Below are 27,231 nucleotides of genomic sequence, written 5' to 3'. Positions count from 1 at the left end.
TTTTTAAAAATGAAAAAGAACCACCTAAATGTTCACGCCCATTGACTTTACTAAATATACACATTTGTTTGAAAGAGGAACTTGTCCCTAATGGACTATATGAACACACATTTCCATGTCATGATGCCCTTGACATACTGCGTACTAACCGCTCTGACTTGGAACTCATTCAATATTACAAAAGCTACCCTGTAATTTATTTTACTAGTGTCAGTGGGGCTGTGGAACAGTGTTTACTTGCATCCTTTCGTGCTTTGGATCTTTTGGTCATATTTATAAGTGAGTTTTGAACCAAGAAAATGAATGAATTTTAATATTTGACAAATAGAACATTGGCAAATGTGGAACATAGAAGAAAAACTTAATACACATTTAATATCAAATAAAAATTTTAAAATGAAAACATGTTAAATAAACACAATTCATTTCGAATATTAATTATTAATGTTTAGCAACCATTTAAACAGTACCCAATTTCGTGCAAAGCACTGAATTTAGCATGGCCGGGGTAGGGAAATATCCAGATATGGAAATTCACATTTCCAGCTTTCCAAGAAACTTACCATGGAGGAGACCAATTCATGCATAAATAATACCAGGGAGCTAAAATAAGGTAGGAAGAAAACAAGCACTCCAGCCTCTAGTAAAACCCTAACAACGTTATGAGGTTGCTACCAAACCCCATTTCCAAACCTAGTGAGTGTTCACATCCTACCATATCTGAAGACAAGAAGCTGGTCCTGTAGGAGAGGCGGCTGAGAAGGCATTTCTACAGAAGTAAAAGCAGTACGGACTTCTTGGTGCTATGTGCCATTCTTCAGTCCTGTTCCAGTGGGTTTACTGATGGTACACTATTCTTTCAGTCTGGGGCACTACGGCCAGAGCCATGTAAAATTCCATGTCCATGCTGTGGTCAAATGTACTCCACGAGCTTGGTACCCAGTAGCCATAATAAAACTGTCATTCACTGACTGATGTCTAGATGAATTTTGCCTTAGCTATGAGAGAAATGTGAGTGGGTTGTATGTAAAAGTTCTTGGAAATAGTGTTCAAGGCCAATGCCTTGAAGTGTCTGGGGGATAGGGTACAATTTTATTTATGAAGCTAATTAGGAAAATCTTATCTCAAGTGGAATTTTAAGTCCTGATAAACATTGCAACATAGTTGCATTTTTTTTTTTTCTTTCTTTCTTGAGACGGAGTTTCGCTCTCGCTACCCAGTCTGGAGTGCAATGGCGCGATCTAGGCTCACCGCAACCTCCGCCTCCAGGGTTCAGGCAATTCTCCTGCCTCAGCCTCCCGAGCAGCTGGGACATAGTTGCATTTTCTATCAATAGACTATAAGAAACATGAACTTAATTTTTTAAATACACATTTTTCAAAACCATAAAAGGTAATGCTCCTAAGAGTGCTTTTACAAACTGAAAATGTTATTCAGAAAGTATTGTTAGGCTGAGGCAGGTGGATCACGAGGTCAAGAGATCAAGACCATCCTGGTCAACATTGTGAAACCCCGTCTCTACTAAAAATTCAAAAATTAGCTGGGCATGGTGGCGCGCACCTGTAGTCCCAGCTACTCAGGAGGCTGAGGCAGGAGAATTGCCTGAACCCAGGAGGCGGAGGTTGCGGTAAGCCAGGATCGCACCATTGCACTCCAGCCTGGGTAACAAGAGTGAAACTCCGTCTCAAAAAAAAAGTATTGTTGTTAATTACAATTATTAAAACATAGATATTATTAACAGCTGACCATAGTGAAAATTCTTTAAAAGCCTTTATATGACAATGTTTTGAGGAACATTGACAAAAAAGAAAATCGATCATGTTGTCAAATACATTTTCACTTGAGAGAGAAACATTGATTTATTGAAATTGAAACAAGTGATGATACCAATTTTAAACAACTAAAAATGAATCAAAATGTTCAAAATAATTTGATTATGAGAAATTTTCTTCAGAACAGTGAGTCTTGATCAGAGAAACATATCAGAACCGCCTCGGGGTGTTGGCTAGTATTTGGCACCTGTGATTTGAAAGCACCCTCTGTGGATTGTGTGAAAATCCCAGACTGAGAATCACTTCTTTAAATGCCTGGAAGTAGTGGGGACAGGGGAATATCTGATGACTCTAAGTGTAAGTTGTCAACCTTTGAGAACATTCTAATGCAGACCTTTGTCTTAAAATCTATCACAAACCTAGAGTCTTACAAGTCATATTGCTCTTCACATTTTTTCAAGAAGATAGATACCTCTTCAGTTGAGCCAAGGTGACACACTAGCAGCTTGAAGTATTTTGCTCATCTGCCGTTTACCTCTGTTATGAGCAGTGCCAATTAGGTGGCCATATTTCCTGAACCAAAAGGTGAGACTTAGAGTCAAAAGGTAACAGCAATTTTTAAGTAAGGGCTCTAATAGATCGTTGATCATATGCTTATTATTGCCATGACCTTTCTCTTTAGAGCAATCTATGTACACTCAGCCATGTCAGGCTCTTTACAGGGACTCAATAATGGATTTTTGCTCTAAGTAGGTAGTAATGGGAAGTTGAGAAATATTACCTGTGTTCTTCCCAAACTTCCGATCATGCTCTGCTCACACTGAGAAAGCTGTGTTCAAAACTAATTTATCTGTTTCTGCCCCTCTGCCCTGGACCCCTGTCTGCCTACAAAGATTGTAAGGCCTGGTGTTCTCCTCTGCACACGTGGGAAGCATGAGTGGGCCTCTCATTGAAGCGGGATGTTCCCCCTTTTCTGCCCACAGGGTGAAGAAGCTGAAGGAGACCCTGGTGGCTGTGCAGCAGCTTGATAAGAATATGAGTATCCTCAGGACCTGGCTTGCTCACATCGAGTCAGAGCTGGCCAAGCCGATAGTCTACGATTCCTGTAACTCAGAAGAAATACAGAGAAAGCTTAATGAGCAGCAGGTAAGACTTAAAATTGAAATGGAATTAATAAGCCATGGAATATCTGTCCTCCTGGCCAGGATGATGGGGGGAGCATGAGATGGTGACTGGTAATAGAAGGCCAGGAGGAAGCTAGGCAGGACTGGTGAGGAAGGGCATTTTGCCTAGACAGGGGATTGGGGCATACAGGTTCCATGCCACTGCAGAGTTCAGCGTTACAAAGATGCTTGTGCCCTTGTACAGTTAGTGTCATCAGTTTACCAAGAAGCCTTCTAAGATGGTAGGTAAGGTTGAGTTGCAATTATGTATCTAAAACAGTGCTAACAGATGGGTTTACTTATTTGAGAGTTACTAGCCCTAGTCCATTAACATACGCTTAGAAACAAATGAAAGGAGTCCCCCCCCCCACCCCACCTGTTTGTTTCTGTGTACAGTGTTTGGGGAAAGATTAAAAGGCATACTTAGAGTTTTTCAAGTTGAAAAATTTAGTTTTGCAAAACTGACTGCATGATCTGCAGATCACACACTGTAATTCCACCTTCATATGTGTAGCAAAGATAGGCATCTCACTGGCTGTGTGCAACCCAGCAAACAAAAAGGGATGATGCTAGAAAATGTATACAGAAGAAATGTTTATCTCATATTCCCTCCCTCGTTTATTCTTTTTTATTTTTTTTTTCCGAGACGGAGTCTCGCTCTCTCACTCTGTCACCCAGGCTGGAGTGCAGTGGTGTAATCTCAGCTCACTGCAATCTCTGCCTCTCAGGTTCAAGAGATTCTCATGCCTCAGCCTCCTGAGAAGCTAGGATGTCAGGCATGCAGCACCACACCTGGCTAATTTTTTTATTTTTGGTAGAGACAGGGTTTCACCATGATGGCCAGGCTGGTCTCAAACTCCTGACCTGAAGTGATCCCCCTGCCTCAGTTTCCTAAAGTGCTGGGATTATGGGTGTGAGCCACTGTGCTGGATCCCCTCATTTATTCTAAGTATATCAGACTCCAGTTGCTAGTAGTAAACATGGCAAATTCCCCACTAGAAATATTTTTACTCCATGCCTTTAGGTTGCTTTGAATATTCTGTTCATACTCTGTTCCTCTCCATTACATTTAGATCATTGCAACAAAGTTGCTTAACTTTAAAATGCTATAAAATGTAAATATCTCCTATTTTTAACATCTTATAAAACAGTTTATGTACTTACTTCATTTTGCAGGCTATTTAAGCCAATGAAATAGGTGTTAAAATGCAATTTGGGGTGTTGAGGTTTTTTAAATATTAAAATTATTATTGAATTGTTCTTTCTAATGAATACATAATAATTGTACCTATGTGTGGGGTACAATGTAATGTTTCTATACATATTTGCATAATGTAATAAATAAAATGAGGTAATTTGATCATTGTATCCGTCACTTTAAACATTTATCATTTCTTTGTAGTGACAACACTCAAAATCTTCTCTTCTAGCTATCTTGAAATACATACTAAATTACATTGCTTTTAAAAAATTTGTTAGCAAAACATTTTTCAGTTTTTATGAAATTAAAGTTTTCTGATGGGTGCTGTTTGAGATTCTGATGATTGGATTGTAGGATCCTGGTTGGCATCTAGCGTCCCAGATTCTTCCAGAGAACATGGTAATGATGTGTACAGTGATGAGTTAATAATGCAAATGGCCAGTCTTGTAATTTTGCAAATGTATGAAAATCAACAATATAGTTAAATATGGCAAATTGATCATATGTACTTATAGCCCCACCTACCACTAAAACTCCGGTAAAATGATAGTAAAGAGAGAAAAGGTTAAAACCACAATGGCAAAGAGAACAGGAGAGAAAATGGGAGAGATGACAGACATCCCACATAATTTTTCAAGATGGAGAGTGGATAGATGGAGGGTGGAGAAAGTTAATTAATCCATGGAATTCCAGGAAGGCTCAGAAAGTGGAGATCAGATGAAGCTGAAAGTCGAGTTGTCTGCTGTGCTGTAAAATGGACGATTACTTGAAAATCTGAATAAGGTGTGCTGAGACTGGCAGATTCCTCTGAAGCCCAGGCAGCCAGGCAACTCTGCTTCCTTTACTCTGGCAGAAGGCCAGATAATTACTCTCTGGAGAAGGCAAACCAGAGGGACGTTGAGTTTGGGGATCAGGATACCATGGAGGCTAGAGTCACTATGTTAAAAATGGGGAGATGATATGAAGGGCTTAGTACCAAATGTTAGGGCTCCCACCCCACTTCCCCAGCTTGGCTCCCACTATGTCAGTAATCAGGCTTACACCCTAGCCAGGATAATGGAGCATCCTTTCTGGAGAACAGATCAGACAAGAGAAAAAGTACCTTCAATTAGTGATACTCAAAGCAACCCAGCAAAAGGCCAGACTTCTGCCTAACTCTCCACGGTGAAGCCTCCCGGTTGATGGACCTTAGGTGCATACACAGCTTCTATAGCTGACTCATTCCTGAATATGTGTGGGTAGGCAAGAATCCCCACCACTTAGGAAAGCTTCTGCCATTGAGAAAATACCAAAATAAACAGGAGAAAATAAAGAAAGGAACAATTAGAGGAAACACGTTATAGAGAGAGGAAGAAAATGTAAACAAAACAAACAAACTCACAGAAATGAGAGGTTTTGCATTCATAAAATGATGCCATTTTTATTTAAAAAAGAGCTTTCAGAGTGGAGACTATCTCCCACAAACTAAAACAAAAAGATAAATATATGAAAAATAGGAGAGAAATATAGAAATAAACGTAATAAAATTAACAATAATGCAAGAGTTTCAAAATTCAATTCAGTTATTTTGTAAAAGTCCCCCCAAAAAAGAATAAAGAAAATGGAGATAAGAAAATTATCATAGTAGTAATGTAAAAAAGGTATTTATTATTAAATAATGTATATTATTAAATAATGTAATGTAAAAATATATATGTGCATTATTAAATAATATATTTATTATTAAATATATATATGTTTTTTACATCACTACCATGATACTCTCTCCATTTTCTTTATTCTTTCTTGAGGGGACTTTTACAAAATAACTGAATTGGATTTTGAAACTTTTGCATTTTTGTTAATTTCATTATGTTTATTTTTGTATTTCTCTTCTATTTTTCATATCTTTATCTTTTTGTTTTACTTTGTGGGAGATTACACGTATGTGTACACACCTTACACATATATACGTGTGTATATATATTCATATGTATATCCAAAATGAAAGACATGCATTTACAGATTATAAGGGCCACATAAGTGCCCAGGAAGATGTCAAGCAAAGCAAAACCACACTGCAAAATTGCAGAAAACAAGGGATAAGGAGATCTCAAAGGTTTCCAGGATGCAATAAAATCTGTCTTCTTTAGAACAATACTGGAAGCAGGAAGATAATGGCTCTGCCTTCAGAAAGCTGAGAAAATTTATTTATAATTTAGAACTTTATATCTTGCCATTTAATATATAAAAATTTTACCTCCTATGTACCCATTTTCAGGAAGCAAATGAATGGTATGCTACATACACGAAAGTGAGAGGAAAATACAGTACATATTTGCTACACACTACTATGCTACAGAGGCTGCATATGCTACAGAGGCTGCATATGCTACACGCACTAAAGCAAGAGGGAAAGTGTTATTCAACTCAGGAGAAAGAAAAAGGGAATTCCCAGAGTCGAGGTACAGGGAAGTCCCCGATGACAGCTCTACTGCAGCCAAGCCAGCACCTGTCCAGATAGGAGCAGGGGTTCTGGGTGCTCTAGGAGGGATGTTTCCAGGAGGAGCCAGGAGGGGCTAGATTATCTGATGGTCTTAACTACTCTGGAAGGAGTTTTATTAGTTCTATAAGAGCGATAATAGAAGCAAGCATTATAAATTTAAGAGAGATAGATGATTATTAATTCCAGGAAAATGAGTTATGTAAGGAAAGAAATAAAACCATAGCATGTTTTGTTCCTCAAATGCAAAAAATGTTAAATAACCAAAATCACGAGAACAATGATTATTACCATAGCTCTGAGTCATAACAGTCATTAGAGTTCAGTCATATAGAAGTTTATTTCTTCTCTACTATAGAAGAATTCATAAAGTAATTACTAAAATAGAAAAATCAAGCAATAGCTATGTTACTTAGAAATAGAGAAGTTATATATTATTGAGAAATATAGAAATAGGTGGAATGTGGTGGCTCACACCTGTAATCCTAATGCTTGGGAAGGCCAACGCAGAAGGATCGCTTGAGGCCAGGAGTTCGAGGCTGCATTGAGCCGTAATCTCACCCCTGCACTCCAGCCTGTGTGACAGAGCAAGGCCCTGTTTCAAAAAGAAATAAAAAGAAATAAATTAGTTGAAAAAAACTAATGTTCAAAACCATTTTAAAAACAATATGCAGATAGTGTTATAAGCATTGGATTGTGTTGAAAAGGGTGTTAATAAACCAAGAACAAGGGGATTAAAAAAACGAGTACACCACCAGCTAAGTCCCTTAAATAATATTTCCACATATTTGTGTTGTACATAGGATATCTTATTACATGCGTAGACTGGGTAATGTTCAAGTCAGGGTATCTGGGGTGTCCATCACCTCCAGTATTTATTATTTCTATATGTTGGGAACATTGCAGTTTCTCTCTTCTAGCTATTTTGAAATATGCAGTAGATTGTTGTTAACTCTAGTCATTCTACTCTATCAAACATTAAACCTTATTCCCTCTAACTGTGTGCTTGGATCTATTGACCAACCTCATGTCATTGACCCCAAACACTCTTCTTAGCCTCTGCTATCTGGCATTCTCTCTACCTCCGTGAGATCAACTTTTTCAGCTCCCACATACAAGTGAGAATGTGTGATATTTGTCTTTCTGTACCTGGCTTATTTCACTTAATGTAATGACCTCCAGTTCCATCCATGTTGCTGCAAACAACATAATTTAATTCTTTTTTATGACCAAATAATATTCCATTGTGTATATATACCACATTTTCTTTATTTGTTCATCCATTGATAATCATGTTACCTTTTAATGATGGTGGAATTAACTGTTTAAAAAATAATACAAATTGGCTAGGCATGGTGGCTCACAACTAATCCCAGCACTTTGGAAGGCTGTGGTGGGCAGATCACCTGAGGTCAGAAGTTCAAGACTAGCCCGGCCAACATGGTGAAACCTTGTTTCTACAAAAATATAAAAATTAGCCAGTCATGATGCTGGGTACCTAAAATTCCCGCTACTTGGGAGGCTGAGGCAGGAGAATCACTTGAACTCAGGAGGCAGAAGTTGCAATGAGCCTAGATCGTACCAGTGCACTCCAGCCTGGGTGACAGAGTGAGACTCTTGTCTCAAAAAAAAAAAAAAAATGCAAATCTTTGGATCTTAAAACCCAATTCTTGAATGCTAGATCTTAGCACATGCATATATACTGTATACAGGCCCTCAGTATGTATGGTTCTACACTGGTGGATTACACCAACCATAGATCAAAAGCATTTGGAAAAAAAATTGCATCTGTATTGAACATATACAGACTTTTTATTCTTGTCATGATTTTCTAAACAATATAATATAGCAACTATTTCCATAGCATTTCCATGGATTAGGTATTATAAGTAATGTCAAGATGATTTTAAGTGTATGGGTGGATGTGCATAGGAAGTATGCAAATACTACAACATTTCGTAACAAGGACTTAAGCATTCATGAGTTTTGATATCCAAGGGAAGACCTGGAACCAATCTCCCAACAGATACTAAGAGATCACTGTACTGCATTGATTGATTGATTGGAATGAAAGTGATGTATTCGTGAAGTAGAGTCTGAGCTAAGATTATTTATTTATTTATTTAGAGACAGAGTCTTGCTTTGTTGCCCAGGCTGAAGTGCAGTGGCACAATCTCGGCTCACTTCAATCTCCACCTCCCTGGCTCAGGCAATTCCCCTGCCTCAGCCTCCCGAGTAGCTGGGATTATAGGTGCACACCACCACACCCGGCTAAATTTTTGTATTTTTAGTAAAGACAGGGTTTCACCATGTTGGCCAGACTTGTCTTGAACTCCTGACCTCAGACAATCTACCCACCTCAGCCTCCCAAAGTGCTGGAGTTACAGGCATGAGCCACTGTGCCAGGCTAAGATTCATTTCTTATTAATTGAAGAAGTTAGTTTTACTCTTAGTGTAGATGATTTCATTTGTTCAGTTTCACGCAGCCAAAATATTTCTACATCCATTTTCTCATACTTTGAGCTTGCCGTATTTCCATAAATGAGGCTCAATAAATGTCATACATTCTAGGAAATGAAATATTTGTCAAGGTGTAGCCTAGCCATTTATCAACACATGTTGCTTCAGTTTCTCTCACCCGTGTACATGTAATTGTTGGATAAAGCCTGTTGCATTCCCCTGTAGGAGCTTCAGAGAGACATAGAGAAGCATAGTACAGGTGTGGCATCTGTCCTCAACCTGTGTGAAGTCCTGCTGCATGACTGTGACGCCTGTGCCACTGATGCCGAGTGTGACTCCATCCAGCAGGCCACGAGAAACCTGGACCGGCGGTGGAGAAACATTTGTGCTATGTCCATGGAAAGGAGACTCAAGTGAGCTGGGATGCTGAAACAGACAGGGAAGAGGGAAAGGCCCAAAAGAAAGAAAAAATCATCCCGAGTATCCATTGTTCACTATTTCCTGTTGGTTACAATGTCCAAAAATACTTGTGGCTTCCCAAACTTGCCATTGTCTACATTTAGTTGGGAAAATAAGTAGATATAAAGGTAATATATAAATATAACAAGCCAAGTTATATCTGACCTAACAGTTTAAATATCATATGGGAACATAAAAATACACCCCTGTCAAACAAACATAACATTACAGAATGTATGGCTGTGAAAACAGTAACATTCTTTTACTAAAAATTAAATAATAAAAACACATTTATCTTGAAACCCTTTGAAATTGAAGGTGGCAGACAGTCGTGCTGTATTACCAGGTGATCATCATGGCCGTGTTCTCTGGTAAACTGTTGAAAGCTTGGTATCTGTCCTGCTGTCATACATTGACTTTTGTCAGTGTGAGTTGAATGTTGGACTTAAATGGATTTTCAGACCTCGTTTTTATTTCCGTCATACATGGCCTGAGTGCGCACTGTAAACCTGTTGTTGCTTTTCTAAACTTGTTGCACACATCCAGGACAGCTCATGTGATCTGCTTATCATATTCAATTTGACTAATTCAAAATCCAGAGCTGCAGGACATGTTTTTTAAAAAATTAAAACAGCTGTTTTATTTTAGCTCCAACAGTTGTCTCTCTTGCTCTCTGGTCAAACTTGGCTCGAGGCACGGTCATTGTTTGGCACAACAGTTGCTTCTGTGGGCACCTTTAATCCAGTCACAGGAATCACATCCGGTTCTGTAGTGAAAACAGTATCCAGTAATCAGAATCTGTTCTTTCATTTTCTGCCTCAGAATCGAAGAGACGTGGCGATTGTGGCAGAAATTTCTGGATGACTATTCACGTTTTGAAGATTGGCTAAAGATTTCAGAAAGGACAGCTGCTTTTCCCAGCTCTTCTGGGGTGATATATACAGTTGCCAAGGAGGAACTAAAGAAATTTGAGGTGATTTATAATTTCAAATTTTTAAGCCTTATTTTGCTATTAAAGTAGCCAGGTGGTAGTTGGAGTTCCAAGACCCAAACTAGCTGTTCACCCACACGTTATCTGTTCAGATTGCTGGGTGAGGACTTTGCGGCCAGCTTTATTATGACCTCATGAGTAGGCAAAGAAGGGGCAAAAGGAGGTTTATGTTTTAAGATTATCAAGAAGCATAAATAATGTAGTAATGAAGAGAGATTTATTAGAAAAGAAGAATCATGATTCCCTCCAAAAGATTTGGCACAATTTTTATTTCAGAGTTATTCCACAATCAACCATCTTTTCTAAGATTAAAATATTATGTTTTTATGCTATAAAAATCTATCTTCCAAATACATTTGTATTTTCTTTACCTAATCACAGTGTGTGTGTGTGTGTGTGTGTGTGTGTGTACATATCATTGATAAAAGAGTTGACTCTAGAATGGAATAAAACACTTTCATTATAATTCATTTCTAAGTACACAGAGAAGAGTAGTACTGGTCTTGAGTCACCAAAAGTTTTCAGTTATACTAACACAAAAATAGCTGTAGTGTAATCATATTCATAAAGAAAGAAATCATCTAATAATTGATTCCAGTACCTTGCTTGTTTGCATAGTCTTGAGTCTACCCCGTCACTGTTACACAATGAAGCTCTGACTTCTCAGCCACCATTCTTTTTCGTGGAAGACCTGACCTAGTCCAGAGTTGACCCTTTTTAAATCTGAAGGTGTTTTTCCCTTTAATTCCCACTGATAGGCAGTTGTGTACTCAGATGTATTAACTGCAAAGAGTTCAGAAGCATGCTGACCATTTTCACTTGCTAATTCTGCCCCAAGTTCCTCGAGATGTTTAGAAATGACACCGTAAATCCAATGAAATCTTACTGCGTTCACTTTTACCTTGCAACATCGGGTAACAGCCATTTACTGAGGCCTATGTTGGGAAATAGGAAGTTTGCTTTTTATTCTATGGAGTTTAAAATCTCAGGGTTGTGTATGAACAGCTATATGAATCTAGAAAAATGTTCACATACCATGTAAAATGAATGAATTCCTCTGATGTCTGAATGGTGAATGAATTTATATGTAACTAGACCATTAAATTAGAATAAACAATACTTTTATTCATATAAAAGATGTTCCCTTAGAAAACTACTAGTAAAAAACACAATAAACTGCAGTAGATCCCAGGTCATCTCAATGTGAATGAATGTGGTGGAAGAGCTGCTCAACTGCATCTTCCTACACTCAACTTCATAAAGGTTAAAACCTTTTATAATTGGCTTATACTGCAAAGCAGATTATATAAGATTCTCTCTGATGCTATTTTAGACTCTCAGATTGTATAGCAAAAGATAGCCTTGTAGTTAGCTTCTATAATGACTGATTTTATTATGTATCATAAATTTTGTAGTTAATTTTCTTAAGAGACAGAAATAAATAGCAGAAACAAAGCTGTGTTTGTGGGCAGTCTTCAGCTGGCTCAATCACATGAACATTTGGGATGGATGTGGGTGTACTGAGGTTTCTGCCTGGGGGTGCTCCATCCTCACCCCAATGGGCAAACATCTACTGTGACTTCCGGTCATGGCCAGAGCTGAACTTTCCTTACCACTCCCTTTGCTGGAGAAATAACTTAAGGCTTTTAGCCTGGAAGCTAGGATTTCCTAGGATGAAGGCTCTACAAGCAGCTCTCAGAAGGAAAACCATTTAAGGGGCAGAAATGTGGTCACATGTAAACAGTGTCATGAGCCAAGGAAAGCGGAGTTTGGGGATTTGATGAGTGCAGTTCAATTTATTAATTATAATTTTCTTTTTGGTCTAATGCCAAGATAAAAATCAATCATAAATCATACAAATGACTTTTTTAAAGCTTCATTTTATTTTGGCCAAATGATTTTTTTTTTTTTGAGACAGAGTCTTGCTCTGTCAACCAGGCACCAGGCTGGAGCTCAGTGGCGCGATCTCGGCTCACTGCAACCTCCGCCTCCCGGGTTCAAGCAATTCTCCTGCCTCAGCCTCCCAAGTAGCTGGGACTATAGGCATGTGCCACCACAACCAACTAATTTTTGTATTTTTTTAGTAGAGACGGGGTTTCACCATGTTAGCTAGGACGGTCTTGATCTCTCGACCTCGTGATCCGCCTGCCTCGGCCTCCCAAAGTGCTGGGATTACAGGTGTGAGCCACCACATCCAGCCAAATGATTATTATGCTATAGGGCTCTCTTATATTGCAGGAAAAAGCAGAAAAGAGTATTTTGCCTTCAGAATCTCTAAATTGTCCCTGGGATAGCCTCAAAAGTAAATAGATGCTACTGTGTAGAGTGGTGCACTAGCTCTAATATGTACAGCAAAAAATAAACAGAGCATGTTCCAAACTTTTTAAAATATAAAGTTACTTGTAGTTTACTGAATTATATTTCTTAAAAGCTTATATTAGCTTGTTTTTTCCTTAAAGGTCTTTTGCAAAGGTAATTTTAAGGATTTTACTAATGGACAGCAGAATTGAGGCAATTTCTAGATTTTTAGAAAAGTACATATTTTACAAATAAACAGTTCCATTATAGATATCTTTTCTCTGTATTGACACTAGAAATCTTGAACATTTCAAATTCACATTTCCACATACATGTATATTTTTATAGTGGTTTTCTTTGTGGAAATATTTGTTTCTAGGACATTAATTATTGTAAAAGCTATGTGTATATGTATGCGTGTGTGTCTATATATGTGTGTTTTGTGTGTGTGTGTGTGTGTATTTATTACTACTCTCCATTTTCATATTTTTTTAATTGATTCACTCCCTTTCCATAAGCTATGCTGACTAAATTACTTGGCTTTAACAAGGGGAAGTGTACCCTCATTACATGTCATTCTCTCCCTCCATGGTGGTATAACTTCCCATTCTCCCAGACACTACAATAAAAAAATCAGGAGCCACTACTGAGAATCCTTCGCTGATTTCCAACACTGATATGCTTCTCTATGGCCGTAGGCTTTCCAGCGACAGGTCCACGAGTGCCTGACGCAGCTGGAACTGATCAACAAGCAGTACCGCCGCCTGGCTAGAGAGAACCGCACCGATTCAGCGTGTAGCCTCAAACAGATGGTTCACGAAGGCAACCAGAGATGGGACAACTTGCAGAAGCGAGTCACCTCCATCTTGCGCAGACTCAAGGTTTTTGCTGTGCCTCCTCTGTAATTTAGAGGCTGGAGGATGGGATTGGGCTGTTTGAATGCCATCTTGAGACTCAATCTCAGTGATTTTGTAAGATTGGGATGGCAGGAGCAGAAAACAGGAGGAGTGAGAGGGCAAAGGATGGCAGACTTCTCATTGCTTGCTGAGAAAATGACTTTACAGAATACTGGAATTCGCGGTGCCATCTCCATATGTTTATAGAGACTTTTAGTAAAAATAATTGTTATTACTTTCCTCTTGCCTTCCAGCATTTTATTGGCCAGCGTGAGGAGTTTGAGACTGCACGGGACAGCATTCTGGTCTGGCTCACAGAGATGGATCTGCAGCTCACTAATATTGAACATTTTTCTGAGTGTGATGTTCAAGCTAAAATAAAGCAACTCAAGGTAATAGATTGGTTTTCAAATTACCAATTTGAAGAAAGCATGAAAAGGAAAGGATTTGTGGCTCTTTTTGTGAAGAACATAGCAAATAACTTTTCTTTTGAAAAATTAGTTCTGAACTGCAAAAAAAAATTCTGAAAATATAAAAGATACAAAAAATAAGATAAAGAGCATTACCCAGAGATAACCACTGTTGCTTATCTCTTACTGCTCTTTATCTTATTTGATATTGATATCGTTGTTGATATTTTTAATCATCAACTTGATAGCCAGGCTGTTAGGGATAATCTGCTGTTGTTGTGTTGTGTTGTTTTGTTTGTTTTTAGAGAGAGTCTTGCTCTGTTGCTCAGGCTGGAGTGCAGTGGCTCAATCTTGTCTCACTGCAACTGAACCTCTGCCTCCCAGGTTCAAGCAATTCTTCTGCCTCAGCTTCCTGAGGAAGCTGGGATTATAGGTGCACACAACCATGCCCAATGAATTTTTGGATTTTTGTATTTATTTTAGTAGAGATGGGGTTTCACTATGTTGGCCAGGTTGGTCTCGAACTCCTGACCTCAAGTGATCCACCGGCATTGGCCTCCCAAAGTTCTGGGATTACAGGCGTGAGCCGCCGGGCCCGGCCTTGTTGTTGTTTTTGTTTGTCTTTCCCGATTTGTTCGTGGCAACTTCACATGGTTCCTTTGGCCTCCATTTCACAAAGCAATACAACGTTCTCGTGTCGGGATTCCATTCCTCATAGTCTACATTCTTAGATGCCAAGTTAATTTTAAATACAGTTTTTATTTTTCACTATATAATTCAAACACAGTGGCTAGCCAGAAATTTGAATAGGATATACATTCGATGTATGGATTTCCTAAAAGGGAGAATGTTTAACACGTTGAATATTTTCCAAGGCAGCTTATGAAATGTTTTTCCCAAGATAGATGGATTTTTTTAAAGAATGGTCATGATGCCCGCAACCTTTGGGTTGTTATAATCAAACAAGGAGCTTGCCCTTAATCATAGATTCTCAGGACGGAAAAAGCAGTAAACCCTGCTATTCTGCCTCAGCCTCTCCTGTTGCCTCTGCCTCTCCTCTCTGCTGTCATCTCCCAGGCAAATCAATATTTACATCCTTCCACAGAAAGTTTCTGCCAAGTGGTGATTGAATCTTGTTCCTTTGGACCCTGGCAGGATGATGGAACCTATTACTACCCTCCCTTCTCTCCTGGCAGTCTTTTTCACCATTGGACAATTCAACTTCTCCCCAGTTTATTATCATATTGAATTAAAAGTGAACACTGAGGTTGAGTGTAGTGGCTCACCTCTGTAATCCCAGCCCTTTGGGAGGCTGAAGTGGATGGATTACCTGAGGTCAGGAGTTCAAGACCAGCCTGGCCAACATGGTGAAACCCTGTCTCTACTAAAAGTACAAAAACTAGCCAGGAGTGGTGGTGCACCTGCAATCCCAGCTATTCAGGAGGCTGAGGCAGGAGAATAGCTTTAACCTGGGAGGCACAGGTTGCAGTGAGCCAAGGTCATGCCACTACACTCCAGCCTGGGTGACGAGAGCAAGACTCCATCTCAATAAAAAGGTGGCGGGGCGGGGGGGAACAATGAAACATGACTCCAGTGATTTAAATCTTTTGCAACACACAGAATGAGTCCAAATAATCCTCCCAGAATTCCTTGTATTTCAAATCATTGTAACTTTCCCTGCCTATGTCCTGAAATAACAGAACAGTCACTTGAGAAGAATGTGTGACATTGGATGGCTTCTCTTAGTCATGTTTGACATAGGATGAGGACATCTGAAATTAAAATGCTCAGAATGTTTCTTTAAAATGCCAAATCTATTTCAGTGGCAGTGTATGGATTCCCATTGCTTTCATCAAGGATAACCAGTGCTATCAACATGATGTTGGGTTTGAATATTTTTTCCTGTTATTCTCTACTCACGCTATCTGTGATGGTAAATTGTATTAGCCAAAAAGTGCTTTTCTTGTCACGGAATTTGAATGTTTCTATTTATTTTAAGACAGACTCCTGTTCTGGCTTAAAACGTGTATGTTTTCCTTTAGATGGTAGTAGCCTCCTGGCTTGTGATTGTATATGGTAAATTAAATCGCCCCAACATGTCTTTTTTAATCTAATGAGAAATATATTACGATTCTCTTTTATCAATGTAAGCAACAGCAACAACAAAATCACACGAGCTTTGCACTCCCTAGGCCTTCCAGCAGGAAATCTCGTTGAACCACAATAAGATTGAGCAGATAATTGCCCAGGGAGAACAGCTGATAGAAAAGAGTGAGCCCCTGGATGCGGCGGTTATCGAGGAAGAGCTAGATGAGCTCCGACGGTACTGCCAGGAGGTCTTCGGGCGTGTGGAAAGATACCATAAGAAACTGATCCGCCTGCCCGTATGTAACGTTTTTTTTCTTAGTTGTCATTACATCTAAAGAGAATAAATCATGTGGAATTGAGTTGTATTGTATAATGGGTAAGAGCCCAGATCCTGGAGCAAGAGCACCTGAGTTCAAGTCCTAACTTTGTCCTGCATTGCCGCTGTAATCTTGGGCAAGCTACTTTTTTTTTTTTTTTGTAGTAGACACAGAGTTTCACCATGTTGTTCAGGCTGGTCTTGAATTTCTGATCTTGGGTGATTTGAGACCTTGGCCTCCCAAAGTGCTGGGATTACAGGCATGAGCCACTGTGCCTGGCCTTGGGCAAGCTACTTATTTCACCTTTCTTGCCTCAGCTTCCTCAAAGGCAAAACTGGTTTAGTAGCAGTAACTACCTTGTAGAAAGGATTGTTTTGAGCACAAGATGAGTTAATGTATACAAAGAGCTTAGAAGAACATTTGGCTCATATCTTCTTTGGAAGACAGAGAAGCCTCTAGAAGAAATAAGGTGAAATGAAGCAATGTAAACAGCTTCTCAATTGATGAGGTTAGGTTTAGGTGGATTTTCGTTCTTCTGTTTTCCTAATTGCTACCATAATCACATCTTACCTATAGAGATGTTATGATTAGAATATGTGGAATCTTCTGCAATCAAGTCTGTTTTGTATCTGGGCCATAAGGACAAGCTAAGGTCTTAGTAATTTGATCTTATTTCCGATCTGTACCATTGTGTAGCTGTTCTGTGGTAGGCATGATACTAGATTGCCTTTCATTATAATATTTCTTTAATCTTATATAAATGATTTGAAGTAGGTTTTAATGTTATTCCATTTTACCAACGATGAAACTGAGGCTTATATAAAATAATTTATAAGACCTTTTAATTTTTTACCACACGGAAACCCTCTGGGCTGCCTAGGAGTGTTATTCCCATGTTATAGATGAGAAAACTCAGGCCCAGAGGAATTAAGTTCCTTATCCAGGCTTAAACAGGAAGTACATGGCAGAACTGAGATTTCAACCCAGACAGGGGACTCTAGCACTATCCCATGTATTTTTGTGATCAGAAGATTCTTATGTATTTTTTCATAAGAAATTAAAAATTGTCCCCACTTGGTAGGCAGGTGGCCCAGATGAGAAGCTAGCCTGACCACTGCAGTGACACGGTTGCCTTGACTTCCCTTCCAGCTCCCAGATGATGAGCACGACCTGTCGGACAGGGAGCTGGAGCTGGAAGACTCTGCGGCTCTTTCAGACCTGCACTGGCAAGATCGCTCTGCAGACAGCGTGCTTTCTCCGCAGCCTTCCTCCAACCCCTCCCTCTCACTCGCTCAGCCCCTCCGAAGCGAGCGGTCAGGACGAGACACCCCGGCTAGTGTGGACTCCATCCCTCTGGAGTGGGATCATGACTATGACCTCAGTCGGGACCTGGAGTCTGCAGTGTCCAGAGCTCTGCCCTCCGAGGATGAAGACGGTCAGGATGACAAAGATTTCTACCTCAGAGGAGCTGTTGGCTTATCAGGTAGGAAAGAGCATCTCTGGTACCTAAGTGAATTCTTAGATGTGAATGTGATTATCAAATGCAGAATTTGGTGTGGCCATTGATTTATTCCACACAGATTTGTGGTAGTAGGTGACGAGCACTTTGCCAGTTCCTGAGGATAGACAATTCTTCTTCTTCTCCCAGAGCTTCTGCTCTAGTGTGGGACACTGGCAAATAAGTAAGAAACCACTGCGTGAAGTGTTTGGTGCTGAGATGGCAGTGTGGTGGCAGGACACACAAGCGGGAGCAACAGAGCTGGAGCCCTGGCTGGGGGGGCTTCGGGGAAGAAACTGGGGAGCTGAGGCCAGAGGGTGAATCACAATCGGTCAGGTGAAAGGAGGGGAGGCCTCCCTGCTTTGTGATTGGCTGGTGCTTTTGAGCATCCGCAGTTTGTCTGGAATGGCAGGCAGGGATTGGACAAAGTGGAGAAGAACCTGGCTGTAAAGCAGCCTGTTCAGCATGGTAAAGAGCTTTGGTTCCTATCCTGAAGGTCATGGAGCCACAGCAGGATCTGCAGAGGGAGGTGATGGTATCCGCCCTTCTCAGGGATGTGCATGTTTTCATGTTGTATCTTTCCGGATACCACAGGGAGGACGGCATATTGGGGGTGAGAGTCCAAATGAAACCTTTTACAACCTCAGACAGAGGGTAGGATGGTGGCCTGAAGTAGGGAAGCAGCACTGGGAAGGGAGAGAATGGGAGAGATAGGAGAAATCACAGAGAAGACTCCTCCATAACTCTCATCCATTGAACTGGGATGCAGGCGATTTTCCGGGCTGGGCATCTTGGTGAAAGTTGCAGGTGGTCCTAGCCCCTGAGGACCACATGAGGGAAGGAGCACTGTGGGTGTTGCTGGGCAAGGGAGGTGGGGCTGTGAGAGCAGGGAGAGGATGAGTTTGCTTGTGTGCATCCTGATCTTGAGATACCTGCAGAATATCCACACACAAAAGTCCAGTCATAGATGCACAGGGGTGAAGTGCAGAAGCTGGAAATGCAGATTAGGTAGTTATCCACGTGTAAATGGTCATGGTCCTGGAGTGAACGGAGGGGCTCACACAGGAAGAATATGCAAAAGGGAAACAAGAAAGACCACCACTCAAGCCACACATGTGGTGAAGGGATGGACAGAGAAACAGGAACACTGTAAAGAAGGTGAATAAAAATAGAATAAATAGTCGGAGGCTGATTTGTGGCAGTTGGAAATGCATCTCATGCATTCTCTAAAAGGACATCTGGGGGATTTCTGTTTGGTTCTGATGGTTCACATCAGATTCCCAAGGGATGACACTGTCCTAAAAAGAAAATAATTTGTCTCATTTCTATTTTGTTTTTACAGTAGGACCCATTAGTCAGGCATGTGGCATCTGAAGCAGAGCCATCCAAAACTAGCCACTGGCCAGTTGGGACTGTTGAGCACTGAAACGGGACTGTGCAAATTGAGATGGATTGTGCATGGAAAACACACTTATATGAATTTCAGAGATTTGGTACAAAGAAAGAAAATAAAATATTTATAATAATTATGTTGATTACATGTTACCATCTATATCTTTAACACTAGACACATTTTTAACACTAAAATATACTGTTAAAATTAATTTTGTATGTTTCTTTTTACGTTTTGGGTTTTTTGGTTTTTTTTTTTTTTTTTTTGAGATGGAGTTTCGTTCTTGTTGCCCAGCCTGGAGTGTAATGGAGCAATCTTGGCTCACTGCAACCTCCCAGGTTCAAGTGATTCTCCTGCCTCTGCCTCCTGATTAGCTGGGACTATAGATGCATGCCACCACACCCAGCTAATTTTTGTGTTTTTAGCAGAGATGGGGGTTTCTCCATATTGGTCAGGTTGGTCTCAAACTCCCAACCTCAGGTGATCTGCCTGCCTTGGACTCCCAAAGTGCTGGGATTACAGGTGTGAGCCACTGTACCCAGCTCTTTTTACATTTCTAATATAGCTATGAAATCTTTAAAATTACATATATAGTTCACATAGAAACATATTGGACAGCTCTGCTCTACAGTCTGACTGTCTGGGCTGAAATCTCAGTTCTGCTATGTACTTTCTGTTTAAACTTGGATAAGGAACTTAATTGCCCTGGGCCTCAGTTTTCTCATCTATAAAATGGGAATAACACTCCCAGCTACACTATAGCGTTTCTGTCTGGTAAATTTGTGCTTCAACCAGTGCCTGGCTCATAAAAACACTTTCAGTAACCGTAAGTTTTTACGATTCATTTCAGGAAGCCTTTGGTGAGCCTGCACATACTCTCCTCTGTGTGCTCAGGAGCTATGTGTCTAGAATAACTGACTTCCTTTCTTCCCCCTAGGAAAGTTATTTTCCTGCACAAGGGAATCAGGGTTTCCAGAACTTAGCTGTCAACTTAGACTGTGCTTTTTTTGCAGATGTAATGATCCCTGAAAGCCCCGAGGCCTATGTAAAACTCACAGAAAATGCAATCAAAAATACCTCTGGTAGGCACGACAAGCCAGAGCCAGCCTCCCTCCCTCCCCTGTATAACAAGCATCCTCTCTTAGCACATCTGCTGTATCTCTCACAGCTTTGTGGCTCTAGCATGTTAAGGCACAGCCTTCCTCTCTTACTGCTGTACTAGAAAAAATGGCTGGTTAAATCCACACCAAGAATAAGATTTCACTAATCAAGTGGAACAAAATAGCTTCTCAAGTTGTTAAATGGTAATTGGTCTCATTAAGTATAGACCTCTCATGCCCATTAACCACAGAAAATATGAGAAGGAAACCCCAGTCATCAGCCTCTGTGCCGTAGTATTCTACGTGGCATGGTAACTTCAGCTTCACTACACGTAGTCCTACCTGTGGCTAGAGAGTCAGGGTGCAGGCTCTGGTCCCAAATCTGCCAGCCTGCATGAGTGACCTTGGCCACATCCACCACTTCATCCTCCTCATCTCAGGAATCCCGTATGAGACAAGGGGTGAGATCAGATTTCAGCTCAAAAGAATCTGTAATTTTAATTTCAGAAGTCTTATAAAATAATTTGAAATGAAAAATGTATTCCACGGTATCTTGAGCCATAGATTATCCTTTAAAGACAGAACGATTCCTGAAACAAGAAGAATTCAAGTAAGAAAAATGGAACCAGTTTTTCTTACTGTTATGTTAGACAAACCGTAGTTCAGGAATTGAGGATCAGTGATGTGGGATGGAGAATAGAGTTTGAACGCAGTCATGTGATATCGAATCATGGAGTTACTAGTTTACACTTCAGTTTTGAAGAAAAGTGAAAAGACAGAAAGCAAAGTAACATTACTGAGAGAGTGACTCTCAGTGAGACCTCTCCTGGGTGTATTTAGAAGGCCTTTTTTTAGAAATCAATAACTTTAATAAGGCTTACTAATATTTTTTCTGCTTTCAGCCCATGCTAGCTTCACTCTGATGATCAAATGTTCTTGTGTAGTTTAGACTTTGATACACACACACACACACAACTATAATTTTACGAAGAAATGTTACAACTCTGAGAGGAGAATGAGCCAGAATTCTAGGCTATGAGTAAGAACCTGCCTAGATGGAAATGCTAGAATCTTAGCTTTCTCCTGGTTTTGTTCTAGATCTTAGATAAAAGCAAGTTGTTGCTAGTTTGATATCTCCATATATATGTATTCTGAGGCACTTTTTTCTTAATGAATGAATTTATCCCTTAAGTAAATGACGCAGCAACCCAAGCCTTCCATGACAGTCTTCCCCTGAGGTGCACAAAGAAAAATCAGAGAGAGGATCTTCCCCTGCTCACTAAGTGACAGCAGAAAGAACATGAGAATAAAACAGCTTTCTCCTTGCTGAGAAGCAGCAGACACCATTGCAGATTTTTAGAAAGGTCTTCCACATTGACAACATTCAGATGATGAGGGATTCAGCTGGAAGAGGGACAGGCGCCTGAAGCTATTCAAAACTGGCTGGAGAGCAGTTTTGCAATGTCCAAGCTGCTAGGGCTCTCAAACACCTTCATCACTTTGCCCATTTTAATGTCTAACCCACCAGCACAATGGTACTAAATTTGCTTTGTAGTTACCCACACCTGCCGTTTCTATCCTGCTGTAACTGAAACCATTTCTGAAACTTCTCCTTGAATATCGAGTTTTAAATAAGTCCAATAGTTTGTCCTGTAAAGCTTCTTATGGTTGCTACCACAGGGGACCACAGTGCCCTAGAGTCACAGATCCGACAGCTGGGCAGAGCCCTGGATGAGAGCCGCTTTCAGATACAGCAAACCGAAAATATCATTCGCAGCAAAACTCCCACGGGGCCGGAGCTAGACACGAGCTACAAAGGCTACGTAAGTATCCTGGCCATCCTGATCCTGACCCGTAGGAAACCACAGTTCTGTGACAAAGAACAGTTCATCTGCAGCACAAGGGCTTTATGTAGTCTCTGAATACCATGCTGCCCTTGAACTCATGAACGTGGATGTGCAAAGCCAAGCCCTGTTATTAAGTTCCCATTTGAGTAGAACTTGTCTGGGTTTAGGGCCACAAACCTATTGTAATGACAAACCTGTTCCTTTACACTGAGCACTGAGGGAGCTCCTTTTCATGGACAGCAACAAAATACTTTGGCTCCCAAAAGTCATTAGGCATTTCTCCAAATTCAACTAGTAATTTTTGGACCAAGGTTATCCTTGGAGCGGCAGATTTTAGCTAATAGATTACGAACATGCAGTTTTTTCGTGAATGACCTTGGGGATGTTTTTCTCTTCTGTTTTTAGTATGCTCAGTTCTAACAAGAGGGAAAAGAGAGCAAGGCATTGGCTATACTTCCAGTTCTAGCTATGCAGCTATTAGCTATATATGATAAAGTCTGTCAGAGCGTGATTTGCCCTACTCGAGTTACTGACCCGATAATTTTTCTCAGACAACTACCTGTTTTCCTGCACATACTTAAGGAGGAGAATTTTAAAGCCAGTCTCTTCCCTGCCTCATGTCTTCTTTCACATCCAAAAGACTGCTTAGTATAAAAAAAAAGAAAAATGAATTTCTCCAAAGCTAGTCACAACTCACCTGTTCTACTTTTTAAAATTAGGGAAAAGAGGCCGGGCACAGTGGCTCAAGCCTGTAATCCCAGCACTTTGGGAGGCCGAGGCGGGTGGATCATGAGGTCAACAGATCGAGACCATCCTGGTCAACATGGTGAAACCCCGTCTCTACTAAAAAATACAAAAAAATTAGCTGGGCATGGTGGTGCGTGCCTGTAATTCCAGCTACTCAGGAGGCTGAGGCAGGAGAATTGCCTGAACTCAGGAGACGGAGGATGCGGTGAGCCGAGATCATGCCATTGCACTCCAGCCTGGATAAAGAGAGCGAAACTCAGTCTCAAAAAAAAAATTAGGGAAGAGAACTGTTCTAGCTATATATGTTGATTTTATTATCCTCACCATAACAGGGAGCAGTCAGTCATGAGTTTGTTTCCTATTCAGTTTGGCCTATTATACCAACTTCTATTATAGTGAAACCACTTCTTAAAAATACATATGATATAGTTTTATGATAATCAAGCTGACATCACTGGGATTACACTTAACCTCAGCCAAAAGTAATCAAAGTAACTTAATGGCATGGTGATTTCTTAAAGGCTTTATGGTAAGTACAGCATGAATATCTTGAAATGATTTGTTCTTTTAATCTTTAAATACTGTATGTGATATTAAAAATGAATTGGGAAGCTTTTCTTTGACTTTAGAATGCAGTCCCTTGATACCTATTAAACATTGCTTACATTTTTAAATAAAACAGCTGGCTTTGCTAGTGCTTTATAATTTTAAGTATTTTAATTATTTAATGCAAGAAAGTTCCCATGATACTTGTGGTAACATTATCATTCCCACATTTCAATTTAAGAAAGAGAAAGAGGGAGCAACTTGCCAAAAATTATATATTGCATCACCAGCTGAGGGCTCTGAGTTTTAAATCACAGATTGGTTTAATCTGTTTTGATTCATGAATCTTAAAGAAACTTCAAGGACTTCTCATGCAAAGTCATGTATGCAAAGTCAGTTTTTACTAAGGCATTGCTTTTTGTATGTGAATGTATCACCAGTTTAAAAGGCATGTTTTTGAACTTTGCTTATTTAAGTTTTTTTTTAAGACACATGGTCTCACACTCTGTCACCCAGGCTCTAGTGCAGTGTCAAGATCTTTGCTCACTGCGTGCAGCTGAATTCCTGAACTCAAGCAACCTTCTCACCTTAACACCCTGAATAGCTGGGACTACAGGTGCTTACCATCATGTCTGGCTAATTTTTAAAGTATTTTATAGAGACAGGTTCTCACTATGTTGCCCAGGCTGGTCACAAACTCCTAGGCTCCGGTGATCTTCCCACCTTGGCCCCCAAAGTGCTGGGATTAGAAGCAAGAGCCACTGTGCCCAGCCTAACTTTTTATTTTTTCTTTCTTATTTTTTTGAGACTGGACCTCACTGTCAGAGAGGCTGGAGTGCATCAGCCTCCCAGGTAGCTGAGACTACAGATGCACACCACCATGCTGAGCTATTTTTTGTATTTTATGTAGAGACAGGGTTTTGCCATGTTCCCCAGGCTGGTCTCAAACTCCTGAGTTCAAACAACCCATCTTCCTCAGCCTCTCAAAGTGCTGGGATCACAGGCCTGAGCCCCCACACTCGGCCGTCTTATTTGTAGCAGGGTGACACAGAGGACCCAAACACAGACACTTCACCTGCTGAGAAACTACTAAAATATTTTTCCCCAGAAGCTTTTGCACTTGTGAAGATTTGGGTGACAGGGGCTGGTTGTTTATGTCTGAACAGATGAAGCTGCTGGGAGAATGCAGTGGCAGTATAGACTCCGTGAAGAGACTGGAGCACAAGCTGAAGGAGGAAGAGGAGAGCCTTCCCGGCTTTGTGAACCTGCATAGTACCGAAACCCAAATGGCTGGTGAGTGCACAGCGCCCAGTTCAAGAAACAGTGAATGAAGCAGAAGATCCAGAAGCACTTCGTGAACAGCCAAGTTCCACCGAGGCTGCATGGCCTTATACACCATTCTATCCCCAGAACTTCCTTCCAAGTTATTAATAACAGTCTCCTTTGGCAGTGAGGGGAATGATGCGTGCCATCATGGTTGTTTTGCCCATGTTTCATTTATTATTACTATTATTATTAGAGACAGAGTGTTGCTCTGCCAGAAGGCTGGAGTGCAGTGGTGCAATCTTGGCTCACTGCAACCTCCGTCTTCTGGATTCAAACAATTCTCCTGCCTCAGCCTCCTGAGTAGCTGGGATGACAGGTATGCAGCACCACACTAGGCTAATTTTTTTTGTATTTTTAGTAGAGACGGGGTTTCACCATATTGGCCAGGATGGTCTCGAACTCCTGACCTCATGATCCACCTGCCTCGGCCTCCCACAGTGCTGGAATTAAGGCATGAGCCACCATGCCACCACATCTTATTATTATTATTTTTAATATTGATATGAGGTGTCACTATGTTGCCCAGGCTTGACTCCAACTCCTGAGCTCAAGTAATCCTTCCACCTTCCCTCGAGGAGGTGGGATTATAGGCGCTCACTGCCACCCCACCTCTCATGTTTCAACTATTTTAATGCCGCGTCTCTCACATATCTCATCAGGCTTTTTATGTGTGTGTGCTCAGAGCCCTATTTTAGAAGGGATCCAGGAATTGAATGATACTTCATGCACATGACTGCTTATTACTTTGTAAAGCTCTTTACAGTGCTAACTCCCATGTAGCTAACTTTTTTGCTTCATTATTATTAGAAACACAAATAGAAAAAACACAGCCATTGTACCCATGTAACTGTTATTTCCGGACAACAGCAACAAAAATGCCCAGTGGAATTACTTTTCTTTCTGTTGCTATTTAAAGTTAGCTGCCAACCTGTGTTTAAAGCATTTCACAAACGTCGCATGTGGAGGAAAAGAACGTCACTATTCTATGGATGTCTTGCCAGGTGTGATTGACCGATGGGAGCTTCTCCAGGCCCAGGCACTGAGCAAGGAGTTGAGAATGAAGCAGAACCTCCAGAAGTGGCAACAGTTTAACTCGGACTTGAACAGCATCTGGGCCTGGCTGGGGGACACAGAGGAGGAGCTGGAGCATCTCCAGCATCTGGAGCTCAGCACTGACATCCACACCATCGAGCTCCAGATAAAAAAGCTCAAGGTAGCTCCCCTTGCCTTTCCCATGGCAGACAAACAGTGTCACTGCGTGAATGACAGTGCAGACGGCACCTCTAGCTCAAGCTGCTCTTACACAGCAGCAGAAAAGGGATCTAACAAAAATGAGTGAGAATGCTCTCCTCACATCCAGCCAGCCCAAAGCCCTGTATTCCAAAGATGGTTTTCAAAGGCAGAAAATGGACCATGTTATAGAACTATCCACCATGTAAATAATCAAGCATGATCTAACAAATTGATATTTTAAGAAATGTCCAATTAAAGTTTCATGGGGCATCCAGGTACCCGTAGGACCTATGAGAACTCTTTTTAATGGAAATACAGAATGACCAGGGTGCTGCAGGTCTATACCTAGAGCTGGAGAGAAATCCTCTCCAAAATTGTATCTGCATGAATTTGTGGGGGACGTAATGAAATTATCTGACCTCAAGTAATGAAACTTCTGAAATTGATTACAGTAGTAGTAGAAGCAATTTTTGCTGTAATAAATAAAACTCTAGAGTAATTGTGGTAAAGCACCTGGCATTTGCATTTGATTTTGGTTTGGCCTGCATGGATATAGTACACAAGATAACTTCCCTTACTGAACTTCAGCTCTGGATCTTAAAATCTTCCTTAACCCAGCTACTAAAATGCATTAATATATGGAGACTGTTGTGAGCGTCTGACGAACTGAGAGCTCAGTTTCTTTTTAAAACCCATCAGCCGGGCGTGGTGGCTCAAGCCTGTAATCCCAGCACTTTGGGAGGCCGAGGCTGGTGGATCATGAGGTTGAGAGATCGAGACCATCCTGGTCAACATGGTGAAACCCCGTCTCTACTAAAAATACAAAAAATTAGCTGGGCATGGTGGCGCGTGCCTGTAATCCCAGCTACTCAGGAGGCTGAGGCAGGAGAATTGCCTGAACCCAGGAGGTGGAGGTTGCGGTGAGCCAAGATTGCACCATTGCCCTCCAGCCTGGGTAACAAGAGTGAAACTCCGTCTCAAAAAAAAAAAAAAAACCCATCAGT

The 27,231-nt window shown here is 40.7% G+C and overlaps 1 protein-coding gene across 36 annotated transcripts in view; it reads left to right on the top strand.

Annotated features, from left to right (window-relative positions):
* Window positions 1-27,231, top strand: part of SYNE1 (spectrin repeat containing nuclear envelope protein 1) — a 518,696-nt gene that overhangs the window by 474,641 nt on the left and 16,824 nt on the right. For 24 of the 36 annotated variants that reach the window (XM_078370315.1, XM_035297742.3, XM_035297743.3 and 21 more), the window contains 11 exons: window positions 2,756-2,918; window positions 9,304-9,491; window positions 10,360-10,510; window positions 13,525-13,707; window positions 13,977-14,114; window positions 16,325-16,516; window positions 17,687-18,020; window positions 20,442-20,510; window positions 22,209-22,351; window positions 24,835-24,961; window positions 25,996-26,207. In XM_078370315.1, coding sequence (XP_078226441.1) covers window positions 2,756-2,918; window positions 9,304-9,491; window positions 10,360-10,510; window positions 13,525-13,707; window positions 13,977-14,114; window positions 16,325-16,516; window positions 17,687-18,020; window positions 20,442-20,510; window positions 22,209-22,351; window positions 24,835-24,961; window positions 25,996-26,207 — 1,900 coding nt within the window. The remainder of the gene's footprint in view (window positions 1-2,755; window positions 2,919-9,303; window positions 9,492-10,359; window positions 10,511-13,524; window positions 13,708-13,976; window positions 14,115-16,324; window positions 16,517-17,686; window positions 18,021-20,441; window positions 20,511-22,208; window positions 22,352-24,834; window positions 24,962-25,995; window positions 26,208-27,231) is intronic. The other 12 variants (XM_008995260.5, XM_078370318.1, XM_078370323.1 and 9 more) reach the window with 1 other exon arrangement.

The sequence above is a fragment of the Callithrix jacchus genome, chromosome 4, assembly GCF_049354715.1.
Source record: "Callithrix jacchus isolate 240 chromosome 4, calJac240_pri, whole genome shotgun sequence".
Classification (NCBI taxonomy): domain Eukaryota; kingdom Metazoa; phylum Chordata; class Mammalia; order Primates; family Cebidae; genus Callithrix; species Callithrix jacchus.
The sequence above is the reverse complement of the archived record's forward strand: the minus strand, read 5'-3'. Positions and strand labels throughout refer to the sequence as shown.